General features: G+C 60.1%; 1 protein-coding gene across 7 annotated transcripts in view; it reads left to right on the top strand.

The window, feature by feature from the left end:
• The first annotated feature begins 241 nt into the window (after positions 1–241).
• The window catches only part of DSCAML1 (DS cell adhesion molecule like 1), a 104,355-nt gene continuing 90,378 nt past the window's right edge, over positions 242–14,218 (top strand). For all 7 annotated transcript variants that reach the window (XR_012626230.1, XR_012626229.1, XR_012626231.1 and 4 more), the window contains exons 1-3: positions 242–415; positions 8,522–8,839; positions 11,807–11,953. Coding sequence is in view for 4 of the 7 variants with exons in the window: in XM_074848890.1 (XP_074704991.1) it covers positions 373–415; positions 8,522–8,839; positions 11,807–11,953 (508 nt within the window). In the remaining 3 variants the exon portion in view is untranslated. The remainder of the gene's footprint in view (positions 416–8,521; positions 8,840–11,806; positions 11,954–14,218) is intronic.

Raw genomic sequence — 14,218 nt, 5'->3', positions numbered from 1 at the left:
CCTGGGCGCGAGGGTCCCCGCCGTCGGTGCGCACCCCCCGCCCTCCCGAGGCGAGGAGGAGGGGTGGGGGGGGAGGAAGCGCGGAGGGGGGGGCCGGGCGCTGCCCCGCGGCCGCGCAGCCCTACCCGGCGGGGGCTGCCGCCCTCCCGGCGCTGCGCGGCCGCGGAGCGGGGCGCGGGGGCGGGGGCTGCGCGGGAGCCCGGCCCACCCCGCCGCCGCCACTCGCCGGGAGAGGGGCGGAGGAGCGGCTGGGAGCTGGGCGCTGGGCTCTGGGCTCCGCACCCGGGCTGGCAGCAGCGAGCGCGGCACGCCGGGGCACCGCACCGCCCGCAATTGCGCCGCAGCCCCGGGGCCACGGCTGCTCTTTATGGCATGTGGCTGGTAACTTTTTTCCTGCTGTACTCTTTGCGGAAAGGTACGTCGCCCCCGGGGCGGGCGGGGGAGGCGGGGGGGGGGGTGTGCGGATGGCCCCGGGTGCGCCCCTTCGGGGGAGCCGCGGGGCTCCTGGGGCGCGGAGCGGCGCCGGGCCCGGCGGAGAGGGGGTGTGTGTGTGTGTGTGTCCTGGGTCCCCGTCCCCGGTGGTCGCGGGGAGCTGGAGCACGGCCCCGACGAGGGCAGCATCCTCCGGGCAGAGCCGCGCTGCCCGCGGCCGCCCGGTCCCGACAGACGGACGGAGCCCGGCGACGCCGCAACAATCGCATCTTCCCTCCGGGAGCGCCGCGGCCACCGTAACCCGGCGGCTGGGGAGGGGGAACCACAGCGGGAGCGGGGGGAGCCGCGGGACAGGCGTGTCGGGGGCCGCGCACCCATCGCTGGGGCCGGACGGAAAGTTGGGGCTGAAGTGACCGCTGCCCGGGTCCGCGGGGGATGCGCCGAGCCGCGTCCCCGCCAGCGGAGCGAGCGAAGGAGGGCACGGAGCCGCTCGGGTCGCGGGGCGCTTGTGACCACAATCGGCCCGTGTTACATAAAGGAATCGCCCGTGTCCGAATCTGCGGGAATTTTTAATTGCGGCTCGATAATAAATTGCCTCTTTGCGACATGACCCGACCTGCAGACGCGGTGATGGAGGCGCCCACCTTTTGGAAAATTGTCTGCTCGAGGATGTAAAATGACAGTTGCCCTAATTATCTTTTTTTTTTTTGACATTTGAGAACAGCAAGGGGGAAATTTTAGGAAATGAGGAAAGCGAAAGAAAGGGGACGGAGCTGCCTCCTTACTCCTCTTGCTGCCTCTTACATTACCCAGTTATCTGAACGTTAATCCGATGAAAAATATTTACCCAGGTTTAAGAGGGCATCCTGTCCGGTTGTGTGGTGACGATCAATTATTCCATCAATTATTAATTATGGAATAGCTGCTTGATTCGAGCTGGAGTAAAGCTGCGTTGGGGAGCTTTACCCAAAATCGCTTTTGTGTTTAGGATCTGCTGAGCTGAACGTGCCAGCGTCTGCTTTGCTTACATTTGCATTTTTTACTGGGCTAAAAGGAAAAAACAAACGCGAAAACAAATAACCGTCGAGGATGCTGCGATTTCTTCCCCCCCGGTAGTCCAAATAATAAAGAGCTGCGCCGGGTTTATTGCTTTTGCATGTTTTCAGCCCCAGCGTCTTGGAAAAGGGGTCTCTTCCCACAGAGCTATCTCTTCGGAGAAGAGCAAATTAAAAGCCTCCATTAGCACAACTCCTCGTGGCCTCATTTTCTCCTTTTTTTAAGAAATAAAATGTATCTTCAGTGTTGAACAGTCCTGGCGATGGAAAGTGTTAAAGTGAAATGGTTCCAAAGAGAGGACAGCAATACAATGGAAGTTTCATTATAATAATAGGATAAAAAAAATGAATTGCTTAATGCATGATAAACCTTTCAGATGCTTAATATTTCTGGGCATCGAAGCACATCCTTTTAACGTGTTCCTGCTGGAGAGAGAGAGCTCAAGTAGAAACCGAAAGCAAATAGACATTTGATCCAGGGGACCACTGAAGTTTAGAAATCCCTCGATGGGCTGTAGCTGCTTGTTTCCCCCCCGCCTATAAAATAAGCAAAAATAGGTGGTTGGCAAGCAAACGAGCAGGGACTTGAGCAGAACGACGGTCTGGCAGCGTGAGTGAGAGCAGCCAGGCAGAGGAGGAGGGGAGGCGAGGGGCGAGCGGTGTGATGAAGAGCAGACCGGGCAAAATTGAGCGGCTTGGAGCCGGGAAAGCATCTCCCTGCGTGTTCTCGCTGGATCTCTCCGCCGCCTGATTTATATTGGCATTATATTTACATTATGTTCCTGTATTGGGTGCAGTGAACTATGCAGCTTGCGTTTTTTAATCTCTCCCCATCTCGGCCCCCCAGTGTGGCACAGCGCTCGTTTGTCTCTGAAATGAAACATGGAAACCTCATTAAATGCACGGAGGAGAAGCCTGCAGTGCTGAACTCCTCGCCGTGCCCGGGGTTTGTTTATCCTGCGGCTAGCCCAGATTTCCCGGCACAAGGAGCCGCGGTGGCGACTTGCCCACAGCCTTTACCTGCGCCTGGTGTGGGCTTGGGGCTGCTCTTGCCTTTGGGTGAGGAAATGGGGATCAGGCAACCCTCATGTTTCCTGGTGCGTTTGCTCTCCGGAGGACCAGGCTGTGCCGGGCGCGAGGGGCGAGTGCCAGGGCTGTGCTGTCGAGCCGCCCTCCCCGGAGCTGAGGGCTGCCGGGGGCTCTGCTTTGGGAAACCAGGGCGCTGGGCCCTTTGGTGCAGCGCGCTGCTCCCCGCCGGCGGGGCCGGGGCCGAGGGACTGCCCGCTCTGCCGAGCCGAGCACCACAACAGAACTGGAAGCTGCTCTTTGTGGCAGGAATCCCTCCGAGATGGCAGCACGCGGGCTGCGAGCTCTGCCTGGGATAACATGAAGTCATCTCGCACCCCGAGAAGCAGAGTGTTAATAAGCGCCACTTCCTAGGAGGGCATGAAGGAGGAAGGTGTGCGGTTGTTGCGGTCGTTGCGACGCGCGCTTTGCTGGGAGGCTTATGCAGTGGCAGGTTTGGGTGCAGAGTGTTTCTTGTCTTTGAAATCTAGATTATAGCCAGCTACGTGTTTTTACATAACCGTGATTTTGTGAATTACCCTTTCCCTGCTTGTAGATCCTTAAGAAATAAACCCCACCACACACAATCTGCACATTGCCGCCATCATCTGCCAGCAGAGCTGTACCAAATATTTAGGAAATCCATTTCCCAACTCTGGCTAACGCTTGCCGCCTGCCCCAGCTGCTGCCTCTTGGAAAGGGCTCTGTCGGCTCCTCTCCGGGAGAGAAGGGAGCGAGCACAAGGCCGAGGGGAAGAGGCGGTGACGAGCGGGGTTTCGGAGTTTGCTCGATTGATCCGTTCCCCTCGTTTCTCGTACCTGTCGGCCCGTGGTGGAAATCCTCGTCTCCGCCTCGTAGCGCGAGCGCGCGGGCTGCGGCGCGGATCGGCGGCTCCGGAGGAAGCCCGGCAGCAGGCGTGTGCGGCCTCTGGTGCGTCCCCTCGCCCACCCCTTGTACCGGCCTCCCCGGGGGGGCCTTGCTGTCACCCTGGCTCGTGGCCAGATGTCCCCTTGGGGTTCGGCTGCAGCTCCTCGGGCTTCGTGTCCAGCGTGGCTGAGATGTGGAGGTGGGCTATGGAAGGGGAGGGAGAGGCCATTGCCTGCAGTCCCTGGGCTCGTTCCTTGCTCCCCCAGAGCCAAGGGCCCCCAGGGGAAGCTCGGGCAGGGTGGGGTGCTTGGGAGGTGGTGCAGAGCTTGGGGGTGTCCAGCTCTGGGTCAGCCCCGGTGTGGGTGGGGTGGTGAGACTGGTACCTCCGGCAAGCTGACGTGGGAGGTTCAGGGGCCAGGCAGCTCAGCGGGGAGAGCTTTTTCTTTTTTTTCCAGGCAAGGGTTACAGGCTCAGCCTGGGTGCTGTCGTAATAGCTGGAGGTGGTTCAGGCCTTAATTTCCGTGCAGATGCATTAAGGAGCGGGCAGCTCACGCTCCAAGGGGGTTTGAGCGGTGCCCTTCCCTGCAGAGGACCAGAGGCAGCGTTCGCCTTGGCTCCCTCTTCTTTGGTTCGCCGGGACGGCGGCTGCGAGTCAGGAGCGAGCGCGGTGCTCCGGCCAGGGGGGCTGTGCCGAAACGCAGTGCCAGGACAGGGAACGTGCTGGGCAGGGATCTGCCATCGCTGTGCCGGGCACCAGCTGAGCGCCCCAGGCCCTGCTTTTGTGGCACAATTTCCACCCTCCTGAGACTGGTGGGGCGCAGCGTGGAGGAGGCCGCTCAGGGCTTTAACCCTTTGGGGTGGCGTCGCCTGGCTGCGCTGCGCTCCTGGTGGGGGGCGGGGGGGTGTGTGCGTGGCTCTCGCGCTCCGCTCGACCGGGTCCCAGCCTTGTGCTTCTCGGCTCAGCTGCTTCGCTCCCCGTCCCTTCCGTGACGCTCGGAGATGCCGCTTCTCGCTCTGTCAGCTCCAAGGTCACTCCCCTCATTAGGAGAAAGGCTGTTAAAAGTGTCCCGATGATGAGGGCTTGGAGGAAGCTCGTTCCAGGGAAGGCCAAAGGCGTCTCCAGTGTTATAAATGTGCAGGCAGTGTGTGACGGAATTACTGTCGGATCTCAAGGCAGTAGAGAGGAAAGATTAGGACTTGCCACCTACCTGTAATTCCCACCCCGCAATGCGTGCCCAGCTTCGGTTCACTTTCTCCTTGAACAGGGCAGGTGTCAAACACCCTTAATGAGGATAATAAATGAGCGGTGAGGTGGTGATTAGCCTGCTGTTCTTCGCAGCATCCCTGCAGCCCCTTACAGCTGGTGGCCGGAGAAGCTCTGACGGCTCCTCCAGCCCCTTTGCTGGCCAGCGGGTGGGCTTCTTGCTGCGGGGGGGCCCGGGCCGCAGCTCGCCTGGCCTCGGAGGAGGGCTGGCTGGGCACCCGGGCGAGCCGTGAGACCGCCAGGCCCAACAGGGAGGTCTGGGGAAAGGTGCTGCCGGTGGGATAGTGTGAACTCGAGTCTAGCACCTGCCCGTGGACTGCGTGAACACCCTTGAAACACAACTTGTGTAGCCTTTTCCCACCTCTGCCGGGTTTCCACCCAGTCACTGCTCTGCAAAAGACCTTGCTCGACTCTGAGAAACTTCCTGGGTTGAGTGGGCACGGGACTGGCTGCAGGGTCCCGAGCGAGTAGCTTGCTAACACAGATGATGCGCCTGTGTCACGGGCAGAAGCAGCTTCTTTGCTCCGGAGAAATGACTCTCGAATTGCGCTGGCACGAAGCTGGTCGTTGTCAGACCAGTCCTCAACCCCCTCCGTGGGAGAGGACGGGCTCTCCCCGGGGAGGTTTGGAGGAGAGGAGTGGCTGCCTCGCTCAGCGCTCGCCTGGCCGGCGATGGCGTTTCTGTGCTCACACAGGCCGAGGTGTCAGCCCATGCTGCTCCTCGTGCAGGGCTCGCACCTACATTGCGGCCACCTCCTCCCGAGCTGCGGGGCTTGTGGCGGGTGCTGGGGTGGGGTGCTGGCCGTGCTGCCTTAGCCGCTCCTTAGAGCAAACGAGCGCTTTGTGCGCGGCCCAGCGCCGAGGTGGGCCGTGCCGCGGATGGGGCTGGAGTTTGGGAAGTCCAGCGGTCGAGACGAGTAAATATTCCGAAGGGATGATAGCAAAATGACTTCTCGCAGCTCAGATAGAGATATTAATATTTCACTACCTCTAGGTTGTAATTTACTACAATTTAAGAAGATTGCACTCTGATACCTTAAAATACCGGCCTTTCAGAGCACGGCAGACAGTGTCCGGCTGCGCGCTGGGCTTTGTGCAGCTTCCAGCTACCGGCGGCTGGTCTCCAGGGCTGGTGCTGTGCGCCTGCGTCGCTGCATTTTCCCCAGCAGAAACTGTTCCATTTTGGCTCCTCTAGCCTCCTCTGTTCAGGTTCATGTGAATTAATGCCCTCGGTATTTAGGTTAGGGTCAGCACATCTGACCAGATGTGAGCAGTGATTTCTGGTTTAAAAATATTGCAGTGCTATTTCTAAATTTTTAATCTCTCTCGGTGATTTGGAGACAGTTTTATGGAACGTGGAATTAGGATGGTGCTCAATGCTAAATGGTAAAGGAGATTATATGGATTTAACTCTATGCGTCTGTCACATAACTATTGCCAATCCCATAACTTCCATTTTCTATTAAAAATCCGTTTCCCCCTTTGACCTGAAAAAGCTTTACGGGTAATCTGAATTTCTCTGTTTATGAGGTATTTTTCCACTCTTCACCCCAGCCCCTCACCCGTCCATCTCCAAACCTTCCTGGGCGCTGCTTGGGCAGAAGATATTTCCCTGTCAGGCCATGGATGCTCTCCGATCTTTATGACAGCAGGAGCCTTCTCACGCCGTGCTCTGGGGTCTGGGCTGGAGGTGTTGGATGGAGCCTGGGGCCCGGCCGGGCGGTTGCTGGGGTGCTGAGCACCACGGAGCCTTCCTGGCCCAGCGCCGGCGGGCGGGCGCAGGGTGGCTCTCGCTGCATGCCCTGCACGCCGCCTGCCCTGGCTCCAGCCATCTTCTGCTGTGCTCAGGCGACAGGCGTTGCCACAAATAGCTCGCTGCTGCTCACGCGTGCTTTGTTTTCCTTCCTCTGCTTGCAAATGTGCGTTTTTCTCTTTCATGTATTTGGGAGAAGCACCGCGCCGTTCTGATGAAGGGAAATGCTGATTCATGACGACAAACCAGCCTGGAGATGTCACAAAATGACATCTGTGGGGCCGTGCGGTGGCCCCGTAGCCCTGCAGAGCCTGGCGCAGCTGCGCGGGGGGCTCGGCCGGAGCGCTTTGCTCCTCTGGTCCGTCGTTCTTCTGGCACCTGTCGGTGAGGGAGGGAAAAATAAATGACTTTGCCTACTTCTACCTGTGTGTGGGAAGATATGGAGGTGCTTTTTTGACCTGTAAAACTGTTGTCTTGTGTGGTGGCAGCGCTGGACCTTGCTCGTTGGCTAACCCGTTACGTGGATGGCTTTGGGCAGCTCTTGCTGTGCAGTGCCCCCGACGTGGGACTGGTAGGGCTCTGAGTAGGCAAAGGAGGAAACTTTGTCATTTTAGGTGACGATTCAGTGTAGAGTACACAGAGAGCGACAACCAGGTGCTCTGGCCTCTGATTTTATGGGTGCTGAAAGAGACACGAGGTTGTGTGTTCAGCTGAAGAAGGATGGAGAGGGCTCTGCTCTGGAAGGCGTGAGGTGTTTTGGCGTTTCCAATCTTGACCCGGTTGAGGATGGCTGGAGCGGGCTGGTGGCACAACGCGAGCCAGGAGGGGCATGTGCTCACTGCCGCTGGGTGCTGGAGGAAGCTGGGCGGGGAGATGTGGGTGCCCGTGGCCAGTGACACTCAACCAGCCCTTCCTCAGGCGAGCCGCCGCGGCACGCTCGCCCTCAGAGCTGAGGCAAGGCTAGCTGTACAGAGGAGGCTTCCCTTCTCCCCCCTGCTCCTGTCCCCTCCTCCCCAAGTTAAGAAATCGAGGTCACGGAGGGTCCCCCGTGACTCGTTTTGAACCGGCGGCACGGTAGTGATCTGCTTATTGGCTCTGCGGCACCACGAGCGGTGTTCTCAGCCAGAGCTATTAATACACCCGCCGAGGGCCGCTTTCTGCATCCCTGTCCTTCCGCCCACTTGGGAAGAGTGCGACTAAAAAAAGAAAGCGGATCTAAGTGACTGGGGGCCTCCTCATCCTTATTTATAGCCAATCTTACTTGCTTTGGTGGAGAAGGGGGAGCTCGTGGTCCTGGAGAGCGGGAAGGAGAGACTGGAGGAGTTGGGTGAAGAGGTCCCTTCCCTCATTTCGAAGAAGGAAAGAGCTTTTCTGCCGCGCTCACGCTGCCCTGGGAGCTGCTCCCGGCCATCCGGGCGGCTGCAGGCTCTGCCCCGGGTTGTGCCCGTGAACTCTGCGTGTCTGGGTGCTGTGGGGATGCCTGGCGCCGGGCTGCAGCTCGGCTGCAGGGTGGGACTGGGCTTCCCCTTCCTCTGGGAGAGGGGAGCAGCAGCACTGAGCCCAGCTTTCCTGCCCCTCTCCTGCGATCGGAGGTGGGGTAGGGTAGCGGGAAGGCTCTCCCCCCTGCTTGGGGGAGGCTTGCGCTGGATGTGTGGGCATTGCTGAGGGGCAGCTGCGGGGAGCCGATGGGGCCCGGGGGTGCTGGCTGCCTGCTGCTCCAGGCTGGGGCACCTGGGGACTTGCAGGACAAACGCAGTCAGTCTGTTGTGCTCGGCTTGTTGCTGTTGTTGCACGTGCGTGGCCTCAGGCCTGCGGGTGCTGAGACACTGTTGGGCCGCGTGTTCAGAGCCACCTGGGGAAGCCCTGGGGGGACACCCTGGGTGCCCTTCCTTGCTTGCAGAGCCTCTAGTTGTCCTGGGTGGGTGCCCGCGATCCCTGATCCGTGCTGACGGCGAGAGCCTGTGAAGGTGGCACTGTGCTGCCAGCCCGTGCACTTATGCTGCGCTGTGGCCGGCGGCTGGGCTGGGCAGGATCGGCGATTCCTGCAGTAACCCCCCGCCGTTGTGGTCTCTGCTTTCTCCACAGCACATGCTGAAGATGTTGGAACCAGCCTCTACTTTGTGAACGACTCTATCCAGCAGGTCACCTTCTCCAGCACAGTGGGGGTGGTGATCCCCTGCCCAGCAGCAGGGTCACCCAGCGCCGTCCTTCGGTGGTACCTGGCCACGGGCGACGACATCTACGATGTGCCCCACATCCGGCACGTCCATGCCAATGGGACTTTGCAGCTCTACCCCTTCTCGCCATCAGCCTTCAATAGCTTTATCCACGACAACGACTACTTCTGCACCGCGGAGAACTCGGCTGGCAAAATCAGGAGCCCGAATATCCGTGTTAAAGCAGGTGAGGAGCTCTCTGTGGGTGCTGGGGTTTGGATGAGGTGCTGGCTCGTCTCCGGGCTTGCCCGTGGCCTGCTGCTTGGCCTGTCGAGCACACCCTGCTCGCCTCTGTCTCCCTGGCCCGGGCTGGTAACGCTGGCCTGTCGCGAGGGGTTGGTGGGTGCTGTGGAGCAGAAGGGCAGGCTGCTGGGCGGATAAGGCAGCCTGCCGATACGAGCAGCGTCCTGCCCCGACTCTGTACCTCAGCTGGGTGAAGGCTGGGGTGACCAGTGGGGAGGGACGCACGGTTTGGGGGTCTCCAGCGAGTGTCTGGAGGCTGTGGTGCGGTCGCAGCCTCGCGGCAGGAGCGATCCTCTCCCTTTGAACCGGTGTTGTGGCACCCAACTGTGTGTGGGGGCTTTTCACGGCTGCGGGAGGAGCTGAACCACATCTGCCTGCAGTGGAGAGACCCCCACTGGGTCCCACAGCCCTCCTCAAGCCTCTTTGTTCCCACTGGAGCATCCAGCCCCAGCAGGCTAAGGCTTATTAAGCAAAAAAAAAAGGGGGAATATGGCACAGAGCTGATTCCAAAAGCCATTATAGTAAATTATTGACCAGGCTGAGGAGGGCTAATAGCCCAGGAATGGCTTCATTATGTAACCTATTAAAAGTGGGGCTAGCAGAGGGAACATGACAGAAGTGACTACAGGGTTTTTTATTTTAATACCTTGTACTGCAGAGTAAATTGGTATTAACCCCCTTCCGCAGAGTGAATTATTTACCAACACTATCGGGTTACCTATAAACCACAGCTCGGTGGAGGAGGCATGGCAGCAGACGGGGTGCAGTTAGCGTGGAGCTGTTGCCCTCCTTGTGCCAGGCACCACGGGCTGGGCTTCCCGTGGGGCAACCGGGCAGCAGTGTGGCCTGTGGCCAGCTGGGGTGGGCCAGCAGCCCAGGGTGCCGCAGGGTGAGCCGAGCCCCAGCTTTCATCCCCCTCTCTTGGTACCGGGTTGAACGCACCCCTGCTGTCGCTGGGCTTGGAGCGGGGAGCCCACCCCCCCGTCCCTTAGCAGGTGCAATTAGCGGGAGGCATGAGTGCGTCGTGGGGGCCACACGCAGGGCCTGGGGGCTGCCAGGACGGCCCCAGCTGCGGCAGCGTGGAGCGCTTTGGCTTTATGGCCATTGGAAACGGTTGTGAAACATTCCCCCACCTCTGTTTCCTCCTGCTCATCTTGCGTCCCAGTCGCTCTCCAGCGCTTTGTAATGGCAGTGCACCAAGTAAAGCCAATTACAGCTGCATAAAGAAAGCGAGTAAATGAAATGCAATTGAAAATATGAGGAATTGGAAAAATCTCTGGAAGCTTTGGAGTAGCTGTTGGTGAGCACATGGAGCAGATCTCTCTAGCCAATGGAAAGCTTTAAGCATGCTAGTCATGGCTGCACCTTACCCTCGTGGGAATTCTTCCCAGTGGCAGCAAAGGGCCAGAAGCCCGTGTGTGGGACGGGTGCCCGTGCGCGGGGTCCGCTCTGGGCTGGGGTGGCAGCAGGAGCGTGCAGGAGGCCAGCCTGGGTGCTCCTCCTGGTCCCCGCTGGCCTTTAAAGCCTGTGAATGAACCTCCCGCTCCCTGTGATTAAGGAGGCTTTTGCTGGCTAATCTGCGGCGCCGGCCCTCGTCCTCCCCGCCAGGGCACTGGATCAATAACTGGTGCGAGCTGGAGGCCGCTGGGTACCTCTTCCCTGCTTTCCCCGGGGCTGGGGGCTCTGCCTGCCGGGAGGGCGGCTGAGCTGCGGGCAGGCGGCAAGCGCAGGGGGGGCGAAGGCCGGCCAGCCCTCTGCAGCCGGCAGCTTAATGTCTGCTGGCTGCCGTGGGCTCCTTGGCCAGCGGGCCGGTGTGCGGAGCCCGTGGGCAAGTGTCACCGCGCACCCCGGCGTGCAGCCCGGGATGTGTCCCTGGTTCTGTCCCGACCTCTTGCAGCAGAACTGGGTGCCCGGGAAATCCGAGTGGAAATACCGTCCCCCTCTCGCCGCTTGCTTGTTCGTGCGAGGTACGCGATGCGTCGCCAGCGGGTGCTTTCCACTCCGGGAAAACAGCCCCTTTTGGGGCTGCTGAGGAGTTCTGTCTTGGGAGGTTTGTTGAGCTGCTTTTGTTCCGGCCAAGGGGTGTTGTTAAATGGCGAAGTGAATGCGTGTCTCTCGTGATAGCGATGCCCAGGTGCCCACGTCCTGCAGGGCACAATTATTGTCACAGTAAGGAGGCACCTGCGCTCACCGCGTTTTATCCTTCGGCTGTAGGAGTTTATGGTGTCTGCGTGAGTTACTGGGCACGGTGACACCTTTCTGTCTGTCTGAGGAGGCTGGGGTGGATCCACCTTGCCCGGCGAGTGCTGCTGGAGGGTTGTGGCACTGGGGAGGTCCTTGTCACCAGTGCAGGGAGCAGCATGGAGCTGTCAAAGGGATGTGCATCTCCCTGAGGAACAGGGCATGGCTTGGGAAATGGGAATCTGCTTCCCTAAATATTCCTCTAGTGGGTTTAGGAGGGTGCCAGGCTTTGGGGCCCGACCTGTGTCTGCCAGGTGCCTCATGGCTGCATCTTCAGCATGCCTCCTGTGTGAAATGATACCTCCCAGGCGGGAGGTTGAACGTTGCAGCTCCGGAATGCCCTTGGACCCTGTACTGAAATCTGGGTGCTGCAAACCGTTGCCTCGGCAGCTTTAGTGACTGCAAAGCCAGCAGCTTGCCTTGGTGGCAAGCTTGGGGGACACTGGGGACCACTGCGGGGTCCCAGCAGCAGGAGCTGGGCCAGACATTCCCTCTGCACGCCGAGGGAAGGAGAGCTGCTCCCGACCCAGGAGGGTGGGCCAAGTGTTTTGGATGGAAGCAGTTTGTTGCTGGGTGGGTTGGTTTGTTTGGGAAACGTGGGATTAAAGCAAAAGGAAGTGTGTTTTCCTCCAGCACTGTCATGCTACCAACCATCTGCTTTTCTCCACAGTTTTCAGGGAACCATACACCGTTCGGGTGGAGGACCAAAGGTCGATGCGTGGAAACGTGGCTGTTTTCAAGTGCCTCATCCCCTCTTCAGTGCAGGAATATGTTAGTGTTGTGTCCTGGGAGAAAGACACCGTTTCTATCATCCCAGGTAAGAGAGGAGCCACTTTCCTCTTGGAAAATCTGACCTGCTTTGCCATGTGTGAAACTCACGGTTGTGGAGGGTCTTTGTTTTGGCCTGTTGTCCGTGCCTGTGCTGCCCAAGCAAAGGCTTTTACTGATGAGCACCTTGTGGCTTCATACTGGGAAATGCCGGTGGCGTGAGCAGATGTGCTGCGTCCAGGGTCTCCTTGGTGCTGTGGCTGGTGCTTTGTGTGTCTCTGGGCTCGCGGGTGGTTGGTGTAAGCGTGGCAGCGTGCGTGTCCCGGCCTGGCTTCTCCCGCCTGCCCATGAGCCAGCTCGCTTTGGGAACCTGGCAGCCGGGCTTGGACAGCAGGAGAAGAGCCTTCCCGTGCTGTCTGTGTCCCGGCTCCTGCACTCAGAGCTGGTTTTCATGTCAGGATGATGTGCAATATTCCAGCTTCTCTTGTGAGTTTTCACAACTGTTACAGCCACAGGGAAAGGAACTCGTTAAAAACGGCATCGTGCGCCTCTTCCCCGTGCTGGCACCTGGAAGCTGCTTGGCCTCCCTGTCCCACGTGCTCACCTCGTGGCCCGGGACGCGTCCCGCTCAGCGCTGACTTTGATCTGTGGGGAAGGGGCCTGCGGGAAGGAGAGCAGCGCCCGACTCTATGCAGGGACTTTGCAGCAATGGGTGTTTAACCCCGTGACTTTTTGGCAGATGCAGAGCCCCCTGGCTCCCCATGGGAGCAGAGAGCCTCTGAAACCAGGGTCTTCCCCCAGCTGGTCCCCTGGGGAGCAGGGAGGGGAGGTGGCCGAAGCAGTGGTGGGACATGGCCTCCAGGTACCTCCGTGGTGGGGGGACAGAGGAACCGGGGAAAGCACTCGCTGAGCCACACCGGTGCTGCGGGCTCCGGCCCCTGCCCGGCTCGTTGCAGGCTTTGAAGCGGCGCCGGGGGCTGTGGGCAAGTGCTGGGCACAGCGTGGGGCCACCCCGTGTCCCCGCGTACCGGGGTGACCTTTTGGCTCCCTCCTCGGAGCCGGTATTGATGGCAGCGCTGGCTGCCTGGCACAGCATGTGTGAGCTAGTAGTCAAGCAATCAATAGTGCTTTCCCCAGGGGGATCCAGAGAGAATTAAAGGATTTTGCCCAAAGTGAATGCTCTGCGCTTGATATTTGCTCACAGGTCAGCAAGTCCCGATGCTCCTCCAGGGCTTGGTGTTGCTGCACCGGCAGCGCCGTGGGGAGCAGGCGCAGGAGAGCAGGTGCCACCAGGAGCAGGGCATGGACCGGGGCACCCGCTGACTGGGAATGGGAGGCGATTTCCTCTAATCCCTCCTGCAGGGATGTTTCTTCCTTAAGGAGTTTAAGGAGCAAAGTGCTTCACCTGGAGGGGGGTGACAGCTTCTCCTGAGGGCTGTGGTGGCTCTTGCCGGTGGCCCGTGCCTCCTGAGCGCGGGTAATATGCTGTCTGAGTACAGCCCGTGGGCTCGGAGGCAGGCAGAGGGGAGCTGGGCTGAACGAGTGACCGGGGAGCACAGGCAGCCCTCCCGACCGAGGCTGTGCCCTGGCTGGCGCAGAGCCCGTCACGGTCTGCAGTGCTGGGGCCGGGAGCCAACTGCCTTCCCCTGGTCAGGACCTGCGTCTGTGGAGCCTCTCCCCCAGCACTGACCCCTTTCTGGTAGTCTTGGGATGAAATATGACATGAAACTCTTCACCTCGGGAACGTGGTCTTCCCCAGACGGGTGTTCAGAGCGATAAGGCTGCATTGAGCCTTTTGCCGGGAAAGGGAAGTTCTTGCTTACAAACAGCCTCCTTGAGTAGGAGCCCCTGTGAGGAGCTTCCGGCACTCCAGGGCGCTTTGGGACATTGCGGAAATGTCCCTTGTGTTTTAGTAGGTGAGAAACCTCCAGGTGGTCCAAGGTGTCTGTTTAAAAGTGTGTTTGGGGGGGCTCACCTGTGGGCAGCAGTGCTTGGAAGAGGCACAGCACCCCTTGGTAGGGTGCAAACTGGTGCTGCAGCCTCGCCAGCCCGTCTCTGCTGAGCTCCGGGAACCAGCCACGTCAAGGAGCGAGCGCAGGGCCGGTTTCTGTAGGCGGCCGGGCCTGAGGCGTTGGTGGCACCATCTCCTGGGGCGGTGGCATGTGCCGCTCTGCCCGCCACAGCCCTGGGCGGTTCGGTGAGCGGGGCCCAGCGCGGTCCAGCAGCACGAGGCGCGGCGGTGGTCGCTCCTCGGCGCCGTGCCGCTCGGGCAGCGCGTCCTGGGAGGGCGGTGGCTGCTCCGGCCGCTCGGGGT

Source organism: Strix aluco, chromosome 23 (genome assembly GCF_031877795.1).
Source record: "Strix aluco isolate bStrAlu1 chromosome 23, bStrAlu1.hap1, whole genome shotgun sequence".
In the NCBI taxonomy this organism is placed as follows: Eukaryota; Metazoa; Chordata; class Aves; order Strigiformes; family Strigidae; genus Strix; species Strix aluco.
This window is presented reverse-complemented; position numbering and strand designations above follow the sequence as displayed.